The sequence below is a fragment of the Mobula hypostoma genome, chromosome 7, assembly GCF_963921235.1.
Source record: "Mobula hypostoma chromosome 7, sMobHyp1.1, whole genome shotgun sequence".
NCBI lineage: Eukaryota > Metazoa > Chordata > Chondrichthyes > Myliobatiformes > Myliobatidae > Mobula > Mobula hypostoma.
In genome coordinates this window covers 128525385-128543819 of record NC_086103.1, presented here as the reverse complement: position 1 = coordinate 128543819, position 18435 = coordinate 128525385, and the positions used below count along the sequence as shown (strand labels likewise).

Genomic DNA, 18435 nt, shown 5'->3' with positions numbered 1-18435 from the left:
AAGTGAGATTGTACTATGCTTACAGAATGTCACCAATTTACATGGTACTTTCACTGTATTTACATGGTGCTTCAAACGATTACAATGGCACATACAGAGACAATATATTTTAAATGGGGGTAGGGAGATGGGAAGGAAAGGAAAACAAAATTTTCAGGTATTACACCCAAATACAAGGAAATTGTTAATAAATGTCTTGCTTATTTTTATATCTAGCTGTTCACATTATTTCAAAATACACTCTTTTGCAAAAAAAGGAATGCAGAAACAAATGTTATTCAAACTGCATGAAGCCAGGTTAAACTCTAAACAAAAAATCCCTCAGCAAATGATAACCTAAACAATGCTTTTGTTTTAGCAACCCACTGTCGTAGATACTAGTTTTAAGATATATTTTGTGTGGAAATAAACCGTACACAACATGCTTTTAATCACTACGACTAAAACAGTGCAAACACAAATTTGTGCCAGGTGGGTTCTAGAAAATACCTAATCAATGCATTCTCCTGTGATTCCAGAAATTATAAGGACCAACAACTAACTTTATCCATAAAGCACTGAAAGAGGTTTGAAGAGAAGACATGAAGCCAGAGATAACAAAAAAAAAATGCTCTCAATATACTTCTTATACCTGTAGGACCTACAAGGCCCAAATGTAAACTGAGTGAGAGAAAAATATATCTTTTAAAACTGTATATACCAGTGAAGGAACATTTTACAAAAGTAGTACATAAAAATTTCACACTTCAGCCACACAACAAATTTCATATTAGATAATGATAAATTTGATTCTAAAATGACTGCCAAAAATGAAACTTTTTACCTTAATAAGTTTATCAGTTCCATATCAAAAACAGCCTAATTTGTTGTTAAATTTTGGTTATCCAGTTGTTCCACTTCATAAAACTAATTTAAATTTTTTGTTACCTTGGGTTCAAATTTGAAGATTTCTGCACTTCTTTGCAAAATGTCAATTGCTTCAGTATAGGAAAGCCTAAAAAATTAAATTACAATAATTATATTGAACACGTTTTGACATGGATTAACATTCAGATTATTAGTACACTGAGATATCAACTTTCCCTGACTGCCTATCATAACTATGCTAAATGCACTAGAACAAAATGCAAACAGAAATTATGCATGAGTGAACAGCAAATGAACTATATAAAAAAAATCACCATTGAGAAACTGAAGAAATCTTAATATATCTTTAGAAAAAAAGTCAAACATGAAATACTATGGCTAAAAATTTAATTTACTTACACTTGAAATGGACTTTTCAGCATCTGTTCTACTCGTTCCTATAAATGTAAAAATAGAATTATTGTCTTTACAGAAAGTAGAACAATAGCCTTCCCAAAATGTTTTAAACTAATAAGCTCAGGCATTTTACAGAATTATTATTAATACCCTTTAGTTCACCATAGTCCCTCGTCATTTAATTACTCCCTTTCCCCACTCCACACATGCCTACTCAGTTGTTCTTTTATTGCACTACCAACATAACTTTTGCTATTGCAGTTTCCATAAAACCTATTCAACCCTGGCATTTCCTATAATTCTATTCAGATGTCCTTGACCCAAACATTCAATGTCTTCTCTCGTTATTGATGCTGTTCAACCCACTGAATGTCTTCAGCACTTTTTTAAAAACCAGACTGATGGTTTGATATAGTGTATTTTGCAAACAATAATTGATACAATTATCAGGGTACTATGATGGAGAAAGCCAATGTTTAGGGGTAGATGGCTTCCAAATCAGCAGGCCTTTCTGTCCTTGACAGTATCCATCCGGGTAAGTGAAAGGTTTTCCTGACTTGTGCCAGACAGGTAATAGTAAGACTTTGCGGAACCATACGAGTCAAACATTATAGAATACCAAGCTTATATTCTGTTTCTATAGCCATCATGTTTATTTTATTTATTTAGGAATGCAACATGGAACAGGCTCTTCTGGCCTTTCAAGCAGCACCACCCAGCAATCCCCAATTTAACCCGAAATTAATCATGAGACAATTTACAATGACCAACCAACCTACCAGAAGGTACATCTTTGGACTGAGAGAGGAAACCACAGCACCCAGAGAAAACCCATGCATTCCAAGGGGAGGACAAACTCCTTACAAGCGACGCCAGGATTGAACACAGAACTCCAATATCCTAAGCTAGGGCAGCGTCATGCTAACTGCTAAACTACCATGGCACCCCATGTTATTTCAGCTGCAACAGTTTCTCTGAATCAGTTTACAATTCTTAGCATTGAACTATTTCAGAAACTAAACAGGTTTATAAGGAATGCATCAGCATAAAATTTCTTACGTTCTTTGGGAAATGTAACAGTGAAACAATTGAACCAAAATGAATATTTTAGTTTTCTTTGTTAGACCTGATAAACGTTTACAGTACCAAAATGATACACCCAAAGTTGCAAGAAAAAAAAATGAAATACTAAAAGGTTTTAAACAATAAGCACGTAGACAACAAATAACATTAAGTTCTAATTTATTCATTAAATCAGTGATATATGTTTTGTGGGTGCACCATGGTCCAGAAGAACATTTGTTTGGTTGTTTATATGTACAGTCTGGTGACAATAAACTTGAATTTAAAGCTGTGTGTTTAAGAATCTTGAAACTTTTGAACTTCACTGCGCAAAAGCATAATTCCAGGAACTGCGAAAGCTGACAAAAGGCCAGGCGGACAAATATAACAACTTACAAACATTACTATATCCTGGCATTTCTATAAAACTTTGTGCAGAAAATAGTGACTGGAAGATGAGACAGAATATCAGACCTTTAGTCCTGGAGCCACATCTTTGTGGAAAAGTTCAACATCTTCTGGATATTCGGAAAGAATTTGAGAAGTTACAGTCTTAAAGAGATGCTCTATCACCTGGAAGAGAAAATGACACTGTCAAAATAAAGAACAGAGAAATTTAATTTTGGTAAAATTAAAATGAAACCTCCCAAATAATCTACAACTGCTGCATTTTATGATGAATTTTACACCTTCACAGTATTAACTAGTCCTGCATAAATATTTTTCTGGTTCAAGGAAGAAGTTATCTGCAAGTTCAACATGCTGTTGAATCAATGTGTTATGCCTTAGAAAGTGTATGTGGGTAGAGTAGAAAAGATAAAAATAAGCACAAAATAACTTCAGAAAATTTATTGGGAGAAAGTAGAAGTGTGAATAATTATTCTAATATGCTTTTAAATAACCCTAAGGGCTTTGATGTACAATACAGAGCACTTGTGCTTACAAGCTGAGATGAGCCAAAAACAAAAATCACTAACTTTTATTGGCAGTAATTTGTAGAAAATGACATTAATAATATTGTCAATCACAACTATAGGAAATATTGAAAGCGATGTCCATCAAACAACACAGCCCAAAGGGATATTGCAGAATATAAAAATAGTCTTCTGAATAAGAAAAGGCCTGTGCATATCCCCAGAATTCAGAAGTTCCAACTCTGGTTACAAATGAGGTAAATGTCAAAATCATGAAGACTTTGAATGCCAAAGGGGAATATACAATCTGTAAAGAGAATCAAAACCAATGCTTTCAAAGGTATGATGAAATCAGTGAAGGGGAAAATGAACCTATGAAAGATAGGTATGAGTGATGTAGAAATAAATTTTAAGTACACAGCAAACATGACCTGGATGAGGAAGTGGAGGGATCAGCTAGTAAATTTGCTGATGACACAAAGGTTGGGGGTGTTGTGGATAGTGCAGAGAGCTGTCAGAGGTTACATCGGTTACAGCGGGACATCAATAGGATGCAAAATTGGGCTGAGAAGTGGCAGATGGAGTTCAACCCAGATTAAGTGCGAGGTGGTTCATTTTGGTAGGTCAAATATGATGGCAGAATATAGTACTAACGGTAAGACTCTTGGCAGCGTGAAGGATCAGAGGGATCTTGGGGTTCGAGTCCATAGGACACACAAAGCTGCTGCGCAGGTTGACTGAGTGGTTAAGAAGACATACAGTGTATTGGCCTTCATCAACCGTGGGATTGAGTTCAAGAGCCGAAAGGTAATGTTACAGCTATATCGGACCCTAGTCAGACCCCACTTAGAGTACTGTGCTCAGTTCTGGTCACCTCACTACAGAAAGGATGTGGAAACTATAGAAAGGATGCAGAGGAGATTTACAAGGAGGTTGCCTGGATTGGGAAGCATGCCTTATCAGAATAGGTTGAGTGAACTTGGTCTTTGCTCCTTGGAGTGACAGAGGTTGAAAGGTGACCTGATAGAGATGTATAAGATAATGAAAGGTATTGATTGTGCAGATAAAAATGAAAGTCTGTCATGAGCCTTGTGGCCCATCAGGCCGGTGCTTATGCCGGTTTCCGTGCTGTGAAGCGACTGGGAGTACGAGACTCCCCCCGGATAGGACGCCAGTCTATCGGGAGGTTAACTCCCAGCATTTTTGCCAGTACCCATTCTCAGCTGGGTTGACTGGAGCATTGTGTGGTTAAGTGCCTTGCTCAAGGACACACATGCTGCCTCGGCTGAGGCTCGAACCCACGACCTTCAGATCACTAGTCCAACGCCCTAACCACTTGGCCACGCACCACACATCGTGTGGATAGTCAGAGGCTTTTTCCCAGGGCTGAGATGGCTAACACGAGAGGGCACAGTTTTAAGGTGCTTGGGAGTAGGTACAGAGGAGGTGTCAGGGGGAAGTTTTTTTATGCAGAGAGTGGTGAGTGCTTGGAATGGGCTGCCAGCGACAGTGGTGGAGGCGGATACAATAGGGTCTTTTAAGAGACTCTTGGATAGGTACATGGAGCTTAGGAAAATAGAGGGCTATGGGTTTCCCTAGGTAATCTCTAAAGTACATGTTCGGCACAGCATTGGGGGCTTAAGGGCCTGTATTGTGTTGTAGGTTTTCTATGTTTCTATGTTTCAAAATAGTGTTCAAAATGTAACATGAATGAAAAGCCATGAGGGTGGCATGGTAGTGTTACAGTTAGCATAATGTTATTATGGTGCCAGTGACCCAGGTTCAATTCTGCCATTGTCTGTAGTTTGTAAGTTCTCTCTGTGATGATGTGGGTTTCATCCGGGTGCTTCATTCAAAGATGTATAGGTTAGTAGATTAATTGGTCACATGGGAGTAATCAGGTGCCGGGGATTTTTTGGGCCAAAAGTAACTTTTACTGTGCTGTACCTCTAAATAAAGTTTTAAAAATGAAGGTTGAGCATACATTTAAAGGGAGGACACAATAGAGAACTGAAATCAATAAAGGTGACGAGTTCAAAAAGGTTCATGAACAACAAAAGAAATCGGCAATGACCGAATGTAAAACACTGGCCAATCCGGTTAGAACATTGTGCTTGACTTAACCCAAAAGGAAAATACTAAATTTGCTAAAAAATCTGGAGTAAAATCAGGAAACACTAGAAATGTATTTTGGGAACATGTGGAAATAGAAACTGAGTGACGTGTTCCAGGTGAACTGAGTTTCAATTGTTGATAATGTTAACTGTGCTTCTACCTCCTCAAATACTGATGACCTCCTGAGTATTTCCAAGGTTGTATTTTTATTTCATAGGAAGGGTGGCACAGACATTTAGAAACTGCTTAATCACAGAAGGGAGATGATGTAAGGGATGTTTTAATTTACGAAAGTGATCTGAGCACTAGAGTAAATTTTTTTACAAGGAAGACTGACAAAGCTTGAGTATTAGGAAAGCTTGCATCATTAGGAAATCAACCGTAAATATTTAAAATGAAAGATACAGGTTTGTGGGAAGAGAAGTGGGCAGTTTTTGGATTGTTTTATCATTGACACAATAGCTTTCAGTCCTGGATATTATTCCATTAAAGGATTGTTGGATCAAGTTCAGATTTATCTTTTGTTTCAGGCTTTTCTTGAAAAGGAATGCAAATAATTCAAGTAGGAGATGGAATAATGTACAAACCTGAAATTGTCAACTACTTTAATTTTAAGGAACAAACTCAAAATGCCAGACTAACTCTCAGCAGGTTAAGCATCATCCATGGAGAGGGATGATAGTCAGTTTCCGGCTGAGACCTGATGAAGGGCTTCAGCTCAAAACGTCGACTGTTCATTCCTTCCCATAGATGAGCCTGACTTGCTGAGCTCCTCCAGCACTTTGTATTTGTTCCTCTGGATTTCTAGTATCTGCAGAACAACTTCTGTTTATTATACTTTAGTTCTAAAACAATTGATTTAAAAACAACTATCTTTATAGGCAAAGCACATCATTTTTGTGCTGAAAAAGTTGCTGTTTAACATACCCAGAGCACAGAAATTGTCATATTAGTCAGTAGCAATTGCTACAGGGGTACTTTAATATTCTTATAAATTTCATGAGCATAAAGCAGAAAATACCTATTTTTTTCTAAAGCTCCATTTAAAAAGGCTAAGTGAAAGCAGCAAGAGCGTTGGATGGTTCTTTCAAGCAAAATTGATTTAACCATTTGAGAACAATATACCTTATTTATTATATTTATTGAGACTAGGCTCTTCTGGCCCTTCAAGTCACGCTGCCCAGCAATTCACTGACTTAATCCTAACCTAATCACGGGATAATTTACAATGACCAATTAACCTACAGTATAGTCTTTGAAATGTGGGAAGAAACTGGAGCACCCAGAGGAAACCCACGCTGTCATGGGGAGGACGTACAGACTCCTTGTGGGCAGCAGTAGGAATTGAACCCACGTCGCCTGAACAGTAAAGCATTGTGCTGAACACTCTGCTACTCTTACCAGCTGATGCACATGAATTTGGATTAGACTTGCCATTAGGATTGAGTAATTCATGAATTTTAAAAATGAGTGAAGAAGAATGGACAGGAAATATTGAGAGATGAGGGATATAAACAGACATTTTAAGAAAATGTAGTACGATTTGAGAAAAATATCAAATAGACCTTAACTTTGAAATAATGGGCATGGCAATTGCATTGCACACATAAACAGTACAATCAGAAAAGTGTAGTTTTGGCTTTATTGTGAACAAGGTGAATATTAGTTTGCTAGTTAATCCAAAAACAAAGTTGTAAAGCTATTCTTACACCTAATATCACATGCATAAGCTTTGAAAGTAGTTACAGATTATGTATTGTTCAAAAGACAATGCTAATTTATAAAATATGTGTAAGCCATAGATGTTGATGATTATGTCATCTCACACAGCAGATTAAGTGTAACATGCTGTGAGGGTTCACTGCTAATGTAATGGTTTTTGTGTAGCCAGCAATGTTTGGGTTATGGTTGGAGATTACAGGACTGTGGATGCATGTTAGCCAATCAGGATTTTGTTGCCCTGTCTTGTGATTCTGGAAGCAGTTGATTTTGTGGGTTTTTGCGAGAGGGAGAAAGAGAGAGAGAGAGAGATGAAGAGAGAAGACGTGAATGGAGAGATTTGGTAGACCGCTGGACGGGGTGGACTCTGAGCGGGGTCTGAAGATTGGCGACACTTGGAGGAGACTGCTGGTGGAAGAAGAACAACTGTGTGAGCTCCAACTTTGTGCACAGACTGTTTCATCCTAATAATAATCTATAAGATTTGGGCCCTTTTTCTACTAACCATATAGTCAAAGTAAGAGTTATAAAGCTTAATCATTTAATCGCATATTGTGTACTGTCTGTTATTTTAGGGTACTGATTTGTAACAGGGGACACATAGCACAGCATACACCCAAATGAGATTTCATAAGTTTGGCCGGGCAGGGGGTTATCACCCCCTAGATTAAGCCACTAGGCGAAGCGAGTCTTACAAAAGTATTTTAGATAATGGTGAGAATATACAAAGTCAATGATGTAGCATAACATTTTTACCTTCATGATGTCCTTCAAGCTTTCAGTGAAAGCAAGCTCAGCTTCTACCATATAAAACTCTGCTAAATGTCTTCTGGTCTGGGAATTTTCTGCTCGAAATGTTGGCCCAAAGGAATATACTTGTGTGAAAGCCCTAAGAAATTAGTGAAGTACTTTTATTTCAGTATATAATTATAAAACTATGCATTAATCAAAATATAAAAAGTTAACTTTTCTTCACAAATTCATAAGATTTAAAATTACATGTTATAACATACCTATATATCTAGCAATTAAATCATAATGTCATAAATATGAGAAATGAAATCATGATATCAGGTTAGAAAGAAATAAGCCATTTTATTGCAATGCTGTAGTGGGAGAAACATTAGATTTTTATCTGTTGTGATTTGCAGACTTAATTCAACTGCATAATTTATTTTAACTATACACATACTTGTACATTTATAATAAAGATTATTTTAAAATGAATAATTGCTTCTTAAAGCACTAATATGAAGACTGCTAAATAATTGATAAATGGACACAACTTAATATTGCATCTACATATGGAAATGATGTTCAAAGAAGCGATCTGCCCAATTCAGATCAAATTATTGTTTTTCAGATCAATTAAATTGTTCAATTCATTAAACCAGAAAATTGTTAAGGATCTACTTCATTAATTAGTGAAAGGAATGCTCATGTGCATATAATATGTTATCAGCTATAGTATAACTTGACAATATATCGATAAAAAATTCCCCAAATGGTTCCACAACCTGTGCAATTATGATTTTGAAACTCCACAGAGTTTATTTGATAATTTGCATAATTTTTCTAAGAAGTACACCACTCTCAGCATTGTGCAATGTTTAGGAACATATTTTCATTATACTTTGGTGGTTCATCTAGTAACAAGCACTTTTCATTAATACATATTTCTATGAATTCTGGTGATAAGCTGATTGAAAAGAATATTTTATTCATAAATTTTCTTAAACTCTCGAAGGTCATATGGCCACTTTCACCAGTTCCATTATTCAGTAAGTTCATGGCTCATCTTTCTACCTTTAGTCTTTACTATATCAATGCCATATTCCTCAGTCCTTTAATATCCAAATATCAATCATTCTGTTGTAAATGTACTCAAATTACTCTGCCACCAGAGTCCTTTTGGCCAGAGAATTTCAAAGATTTTACTGTCCTTAAAGGGAAGATGTTTCTTCTCATCCCTGAATGGCAAATCAACTACTGGATCTTCGCTTGACTGGCACAGAAACACAATTGAATTTCATTTCGCATTGTTGAAAAAGAGAATGTGAAGCAGAAGGAAACTGACAACACTCTTATCCACTGAAATGCAACATTTAACTTTTATCTTTTTGAATCCGAGTTAATCCAGGCCACATCAAAGCAAGCAGCTGTGAATCAACAGGTCAAAGCATTGAAGACTCCATACGGACTCTCTCAGCACAATTCTAAATTTATGCTATGGAAAACAAACATATCTAGTGTGCTATATTGCTACTCTTCGCTGTTGAATAAAAGTATTTAACTAGTTCAGAGAGTGGGAATTTTATTCAGCTTTTTAACCTAATATACAACAAACAAGTGGCTGACACCAAATGCAAAATGTAGGTGGTTTCTTTCACAAAACAATTGCATCTTTTATCTCAGAAGAAATACAGCATCAAAAACAAAGGAAAATTACTAGTTGACAGGATGCACTTGGTTAGTAATGTTTCTTTCAATTGATATAAACTATACACAATCCATGAAATTTTTAAAAAGCCTTAATATGTTCGTAAGATAAACCCATTACTAAGGTAAATTATGGTGCCATAACATGCAGGATATGACAGTGGAAATAGCAAGCAACTCAATTAAAATACAGTTGATAGCTTTTTTTAAGGTTTACAACATATTCTATTTCTTATTGGGGCAAGTCTAGGTGATTCTTTTTATATTGTTAACGTAACAGTCACGTTTTGAACAGGTTCTTACATGTAATATATCACTGCTTTATCTCCAGGTCATGCATGGAAGCATTAGTGCATTTAGCTTATTGTCTATAACACAAGACTAGCTACATCTTAAATTGTGCAGACCTGTAGAACAGGTTAAAAATCATAAAAATGATACACTGGTTGAAATGTTTTTAAATAAATCTTAATTCATTTTCTTTCCCTGAAAGCTGGTGAGACACTTCCCTAATTTTACATTTACATGCAGCCTGGTCTAATTTCCCATTCACGGGTAACTGTTCAGTTCTTGGGTGTTTCACATTGGATACGGGAGATTAGCTGGATGTAAACATGGAGCTCCAGCACTAAAATTCCACAAAAAAGAACTAAGATGTAAGATACATAGAATTGGAGGTTTTGGAATAATAGTGAAATGTGACAAGTAGTTTTCAAGGATCAAAGCTCAAGGTACATTGATTATCAACGTTTGTATAAATTATAAAACCCTGAGATTCCTCTGCTTCGAGGCAGCCAAAATGCAGGAAACCCAAAAGAACCCAATTTAAAAAAAAGACGAACATCCATTGTGCAGGAGAAAGAGAAAAAAAAACATTAATAATGTAAGCAACAGCATTCCGAATCAAATTGAGTCCATAAACCCATACCCAGAGCAAGTGGAGTAGGCCCAAGCCTCAGTCTCAGTTCATCATATAGTGGACAAACTGCCGAGAAGCTCATAGACATGAAGTGCGTAGGTGCTGGAGCAGTGTTATAACCTCAGTGCCATGGAAAGGGGGTGAACATCACGGGAGAGCGATTGGAATCAGCCCAACCCTTGCCACTGAACCCGATATCCTACCTTTCCAGTCTACCTGGGCCGGCATTAAAGGTTGTGCCTTGCATTGGGACCCGGGCCCCACTCTAGCGATATGCTCTGGGCCTAGACCTCGCTGCACAGCCTGAAGCCGTTCTTGATCTTTTCAAATTGGCCCCTCACTTCAATCAATCTAATCTTGCACCCAGTTTAGGTGGATGGACATCAAAGCTCCTCCACCTCGAATCCTCTCCAACTGCATTCCTGACTGAGAAACCGCCCGAAGACGTTCCATTCCGACTTTGCAAATCATCTGCACAGCTCATCCTTGAAGTCACCTTCACTTGCCTCTTCATTGTTTGTGGTGATAGTTTACCACAATTTACCTCAGAAAAGGTGTTATCATGATGTTTTCAGTCATTATTTCTTGCCTTTTGAACTACCAGTAAACTGCCGCTCAACTTCAGTAGTGTCACCTTAAACTGGAAGTTTTCTTCCTTTGTTCTGCGCAGGATCATTTTTTTTCCCCATTGTATTTTATCCAGATTAGAAATGCAGAACAAGGGTTTTTTTTTAAATCAGAGCTGGTCCACTTCAATGAAAAAAATCAAAAAAGATCTTTCTATGTAGAAGTTCAAGGAAATCACTAGCCCAATAAGCTACAGTTGTTGAATTTACTAATAAAACTGATATCAATCCATATTTTTAAGCTAACAATTATATATTCAAGATGGGCAACTGCAAGATACATGAAATTAAACTTCAGAAGAAATGAAAGGCTTAGACAGCCTCCCATTATTCTCGTGGACTTTTCTAGTTGTGAGAATTGCGCTCATGCTTCCAGGTTACATCAGTCATAAAACGATTATACAGAAGAGATCAAGTTATCAAATTAACTGTTTCATTGTCCCCAATTAAATGCAGGACTCAAGGCCAGAATTGCACCTTAATTTTAATGAACGATTACAAAGCCAACAAAAGCATGCTGTGAATTCTTTTAAGCTCAAGGTTGGAAATAAATTATGTCCATTACAAAATGTTAAATCTATGTTCATGTTTTACAGTTGGGAGAAAGACTAATGGCAATCCATTATGAAAATGGCACAGGTTGGGAAAGAGATGGAAAAGGGGGGAAAGAAAGATAGGCAGAATGTAGGAGAAAAAGTGACAGACGAAAAAGAAACAAAAAAATTTAAATAACTAGAATTAGAAGAGTGATGAACTTTCTGATCTATGTTACTAAGAGCTCCAGATATCACTTGCTCAAAACAAAATCACATTCCTCTGTATTCTAAATTAAACACTAGCCATTTTTAAAGGTTCCTGCAATATATTACTTCAGTGTCTAAAAAACAGGTGTAGCAATATAACTGATCACTTTTACAATTACTTAAAACATTTACTATACTACCTCCAAAGATTAAATAAGAGCAGCTTACTTATTATTTTCCCCAAGATTTTGAAATATCAGGTTTCCAGATTAAGTTATTACTGGAAAAGGTTTACACCAAAAAAATGCTGAAAATTTTACATCTTTCCTGTTTTTATGCCAACATTTTATTTGGTTATTAGGGAAATATTTAATAAACACTTACATAAGTATTTTGATTAAGATACTTCAGTGTAAAAAAATAACACATTTACTCTTCACAGTTTACTCTTCAAAATGTTAAAGGAAGTAATTACAAGTATGCTCTTAGAATGTGTTAATACTTCGCAAAATAACTTCTGTTGTAATCCAAGTGTTATTTGGAGTGCAGGTGTGTCCATTATAGATATAGATTATTCCAAGATAATTGTGTTTATAAGATAGCTCAGCGCTCAGTGTAACTATACCACCTTCAAGACAAATGCTGGCTTGAATTTATCCTTTTAAATTTATTAACCAAATGGCCTAGGTTTAAGCTAATGGAGGAGCATCACTGAATGGAGTTTTGACATCCTACAAATTTTGAAACAAATATTACTCTTCCAAAACTTCATACATTCTTGCTTATATATTTTTCCCATTCAATGTTGAAGAACTACAAATAAATGAAAATATACCAACCACATCATGTACTTCAGACACAACAGTCTTATATATAAATCAGATAATTTTACTTCCTGACAACTCAATATTTCAGAATATTCACCAGACGGGATATCTCTAAAGAAAACATGCACAGAGTTCAGTCATACTCAAAAATTTCCAAACATAGGAATATGTACAAAATTTAAATTTTGATCCCCATTCAGTAGGGCATCTGGTGCAGATCCATCAACAAAACATTTTGAATCAAGAGAACTTTACTAAAGTTAACAAGCCAGTTTCAACAATGTGAATCTAAAAATAAATGCTGTGATAATAGTGCAACAAAATTTAAGTTGAAGTGAGTGTAATATTGATAGTGATTTTATTCCACATATTTAGGTATGATTATACCTTGCAAGTCTATAAAGATCTGGGTACTCTGTCTCAATAATTATTGCCAACAAGGATGATCAAAAAGTTCAAATGGCATTTTTACAGTATATTGTTTCTTTACCTGCTGATCATCAGATACTGAACCACGATTTACCTCCCCCGAGACTGGCATAATATGAAAAGTCATGCTAATCTTTAAAAATACACTTTTTGTACATATATTAAGTCACGTTCTGAACTTTTAATAACACCTTTCACAGCTATTTTTTTCCATTGCAGCATAACTACTTCAAATTAATGTTTATGTGCAAACAGTACACATAATCAATTAAGTTTTTACACAATTGAAATGAATAAATGGAAAATCAAATCTAATATGTGCCAGAACATCCCTGCAAAAATTGGTTGCATATGCTGATCATTAATATTATGGCACAAGCAGATGATACCACACTGTAGGCAGCTAACCTAAACAATCACCTGATATAAGTTAGCAAATTTCTTATTACTTAAAGAATTAAAGAGTAGTGTATCTTCTCTATAACACATTGCTGCTTTCCATACATTGTTACTGTGCTATTTACTCGTTTAGTCTGACCCTCTCCAGGAACTAGCAGGCCATATTCTGTTCCTCATTAGCACTAGACAGTAGGCCAGTCTCACTCTTCTAATCATACCAAAGTTTCTTTAACTGCAAAATTTTGTACAATTATGCACTCTAAACACACTTCTGAAAATTGTCTGAATTGTCATTACAAGCAGATTGAATAACTAAGTTTAGATATTACTTAAATAATCTTTTGAGTCATTCCATCATGAATTTATTATCTCATGTCTAGAAACCTCCCATAAGAACAAATGCATTTTTTTTGAGGACTGGGAGGTGGGATTAACCCAAAGTCAATCCTTATCTTCTTAGGTCAAATGGCTTCCTTGTGTGCTGTCAAGTTCTGTAATTTAATGAAAGAATCCAAGAGAATGATACATTTCTAAGGCATCAGTCAGTTGTCAGATCCACTGAAAACCCACAAAGTGTAGAGATAGATTTCTGAATTCAATCAGTCCTTATCATGGTTTGTCATGCTGTAAAGAAACATCGTTCTAACAATACTCTCTGTACCCCCAATGTCTGCTTCCTTTCATTATCGAGCTAATCTGTTATCAACAGCTTACATGGTCTTAACAGTTTCTGGAATTCCTCCAACTCACAGCTCTCACTGTAAAACAAGGTGGTTTCTCCACTTTCATATCCCAAAATCTTACGACATTTAATGTCAGAACTCTCTCGCTCTGATGGAGAGAGTGAGCCTGTTGGTCCTCGAGTCAGCGGGGCTTGGAAAAGTGCTGTGGAAAATTGTAACAATGGAACAGCGAGTTGCTGGTGTCTACTCTTGTTGTTGCAGGAGAGCAACCTCCCTCTCCCTCGACGGGGGGAAAGAGCCTGTCTGAGATACTGAAGTGCTGGGTTATGGACTGTAGTTTTTGATGGACTCTAGATCAAGGTCCCTTTGGGGGGCTTTTGCTATTGCTTGCTTAGTGGGCGGAAGGGTAATGGTGTTTCAGCTGGCACAAGAGGGGGAGGCTCGATGCTTCTGCTGCCTCTTGTGTGTAGTGGGAGAGAGGGGGCTTTGGTATCCTGATATTTCTTTCATTTATTCTATGGGGTTTCTTGTTTTGTAGATGTCTGTGAAGAGTAAGAATTTCAGGTTGTATACTGTATATGGGTGCAAGAAAAAGTTTATGAACCCTTTGCAATTACCTGGTTTTCTGCATTAATTACTCATAAAATGTGGTCTGATCTTCATCTAAGTCACAATAATAGTCAAACACAATCTGCCTAAACTAACAACACACCAACAATTGTACTTTTCATGTCTTTATTGAACACATTGTTTAATCATTCGCAGCCCAGGTTGGAAAAAATGTGAACCCTTGTACAGGATTCCCCCGCCATTTGAAGGTACAGCATTCCTATGAAACGGTTCGTAAGCCGAAATGTCATAAAGCGAAGACGCAATTACCATTTATTTATATGGGAAAATTTTGTGAGCATTCGCAGACCCAAAAATAACCTACCAAATCATGCCAAATAACACATAAAACCTAAAATAACAGTAACATATAGTAAAAGCAGGAATAATATGATAAATACACAGCCTATATAAAATAGAAATACTTTTCCACAATCATTGCCGGCACTGTTCGCCGAAGCGAAAATCTCACGCAAGCGATGTTGGCAAAAACACGGCCCAAGCGCTCTCCAGTAACCTTTAAGCTATGAAGCTGCCAAATCATACCAAATAACACGTAAAAATACACAGCATATAAAGTAGAAATAATGTATGTACAGTGTAGTATCACTTACTGGAATTGGGAAGACAGCGCAGAGCACACTGATGATGGTGTGTTAGACTTAGTCGTCGCAGGCTGGGTGGTGCAGTGGCCCCCATCCTCCAAGCCACCGACCGATATATTGCCATGAAGCATGCAGGGGTCCAGCGGTAGCCGGGAGGCACACAGCACATCTTTAAGAAAAAAGCCGAAATAAATATGCTAATTAATTAGGTGCCACCCGACACGTAATTGTCAGCCCAGATCATTGTCAATTGCATCGCCTCTGATCTGGGCCGACATTTACGTGTCGGGGCGGCACCTAATTAATTAGCATGTTTATTTCGGCTTTTTTCTTAAAGATGTGCTGTGTGCCTCCCGGCTATCACTGCATTCTCCGCGAATTGGTATCTGTGGTCCAGCGGTTGGGGTGGTAGGACACTGGGGTGTCATCTCGTCGTCTGTTTCCATTACGCCAGGCAGTTCATCTTCTCCTATGACTGCCCGCCTCGATGTCGAAGGTCGAGGTTTGTCATCTGCTGTGGCTGATGTGGAAAGCTTGACTGCTGAGCCTCGCGCATTTTTCTATCATACAGTTCTTTGTAAGGACTCAAACCATCTTGCAAATATCCCCTAAACCTACGTACCATTTCAAAATTAAAGTTGTACTTTATCATTGCAGCGAAAATCTCACGCAGTTACTTCACGTTCATTTCGCTACTGCATTCGGTTTCGATTGCTATCCTTTCCTCTTCCAATTACATTAGCTCTTCATCTATCAGTTCTTGATCATGGGATGCCAAAACCCCTTCAACATCATCTTCGTCAGCTTCTGCAAGCCAAACTCACGTTGTCCTTACTTAGTTCACCACGATCGAAACGCTTAATTATGTCTAGTTTTACGCTAAGTGTAACACCCTTAACCAGCTCTTTCAGGCTTTTCCAATACCTCAGAACTCATCTTGCAAGCAGCTGCTCACAGGCACGTGTTAAATCAATGCCGTTCCAAATCCGGGGGAGAGCGGCTGCCTGGGGCGCGCGCTGCCTTTTATCGTGCGCTGATTTTTTTGCGCGCTGATTTTTTTCCTAACAGTGAAAACACTTTCTGAAAGCGAAAACAGGGTACTAATATAGGTCTTTCGTAACAGTGAGGTTTCGTAAAGCGAACGTTCAAAAAGCGGGGGACACCTGTATTTAATAAAAGCTAGAACCTCCTTTAGTAACAATAACCTCCACCATACATTTCCTGTAGCTGCAGATCAGACTTGCACAACAGCGAGGAGGAATTTTTGACCATTCCTCCATCCAAAACTGTTTCAGTTCATTGATATTTAGGGATACCTTGTATGCGTAGCCCTCTTCAAGTCACGCCACAGCATCTCAATTGGATTAAGGTCTGGACTCTGACTTGGCCATTCCAAAACATGACTTTTCTTTTGTTTTTTAAACCATTCTGTTGTTGATTTCCTCGTTTCAAATCATTGTCTTGTTGCATCATCCAACTTCTTTAGCTTCAGGTGACGAACCGCTACCCTAACATTCTCCTGTATAATGTCTTGATACAATTTTGAATTCATTATTCCCTCAATGACTGCAAGCTGTCCAGGCCCTGAGGCAGCAAAGCAGCCCCAAACCACGTTGCTCCTTGCACCACGCTTTACAGTTAAGATGAAGTTTTGGTGTTGGCATGCAGTGCCCTTTTTCCTCCAAACATAACGGTGTGCATTTCTGCCAGAAAGTTCAATTTTTGTGTCTCATCTGTCCACAGAACTTTGTCCCAGAAGTGTGTGGTGCTCTTTTGCAATCTTGAGACGTGCAGCAATTTTTTTTGGAGAGCAGTTGTTTCCTTCGTGGTGTCCTTCCATGAACACCATTCTTGTTCAGTGCACGTGAACAGAGACTTTCACAAGTTCTAGAGATTTCTGCAGGTCTTTTGCTGTTACCCCTGGGTTCTTTTTCACCTCCTTCAACGTCGCACGTTATGCTCTTGGTGTGATCTTTGCAGGATGCTTACTCCAAGGGAGAGCAGCAACAGTACTGAGTTTCCTCCATTTGTAGACAGTTTCTCTGACTGTAGACTGATGAACACTCAGGTCTTTACAGACACTTTTGTAGCCTTTTCCAGCTTCATGTATCTTTATAATTCTTGCTCTAACATCCTCAGAATGTTGTTTTGATTGAGACATGGTGCACATAAACAAATATTTCTTGAGAAGAGCAGGCTCTGTCAGAAACCTGACTTTGTGCGTCTTTTTTTATATAGTGTAGGACACCTCTACAATGCGCACTTTCAATCTCATCTCGTTGATTGGAACACCTGACTCCAAATAGCTTTTGTAGAAGGCATTACCTGAGGTTCACATACTTTTTAACCTAGACTGTGATTGTTTGAATAGCGTACTCAGTATTAACAAGAAGTAGTACAATTGTTTGTGTGTTATTATTTTAGGAAGTCAAGTCAAATTTATTTATAGAAACATAGAAACATAGAAAATAGGTGCAGGAGTAGGCCATTCGGCCCTTCGAGCCTGCACCGCCATTTATTATGATCATGGCTGATCATCCAACTCAGAACCCAGCCTTCCCTCCATACCCCCTGACCCCTGTAGCCACAAGGGCCATATCTAACTTCCTTTTAAACATAGCTAATGAACTGGCCTCAACAGTTTGCTGTGGCAGAGAATTCCACAGATTCACCACTCTCTGTGTGAAGAAGTTTTTCCTAACCTCGGTCCTAAAAGGCTTCCCCTCTATCCTCAAACTGTGACCCCTCGTTCTAGACCTCCCCAACATCGGGAACAATCTTCCCGCATCTAGCCTGTCCAATCCCTTTAGGATCTTATACGTTTCAATCAGATCCCCCCTCAATCTTCTAAATTCCAACGAGTACAAGCCCAGTTCATCCAGTCTTTCTTCATATGAAAGACCTGCCATCCCAGGAATCAATCTGGTGAACCTTCTTTGTACTCCCTCTATGGCAAAGATGTCTTTCCTCAGATTAGGGGACCAAAACTGCACACAATACTCCAGGTGTGGTCTCACCAAGGCCTTGTACAACTGCAGTAGTACCTCCCTGCTCCTGTCCTCGAATCCTCTCGCTATAAATGC

The 18435-nt window shown here is 37.7% G+C and overlaps 1 protein-coding gene across 2 annotated transcripts in view; it reads right to left on the bottom strand.

The window, feature by feature from the left end:
• nars2 (asparaginyl-tRNA synthetase 2, mitochondrial) overlaps positions 1 to 18435 on the bottom strand; it is a 78642-nt gene that overhangs the window by 23854 nt on the left and 36353 nt on the right. For both annotated transcript variants that reach the window (XM_063052848.1, XM_063052847.1), the window contains 4 exons: positions 7830 to 7962; positions 2800 to 2898; positions 1267 to 1304; positions 928 to 994 (listed from right to left, as the gene is read on the bottom strand). In XM_063052848.1, the coding sequence (XP_062908918.1) occupies positions 928 to 994; positions 1267 to 1304; positions 2800 to 2898; positions 7830 to 7962 (337 nt within the window). The remainder of the gene's footprint in view (positions 1 to 927; positions 995 to 1266; positions 1305 to 2799; positions 2899 to 7829; positions 7963 to 18435) is intronic.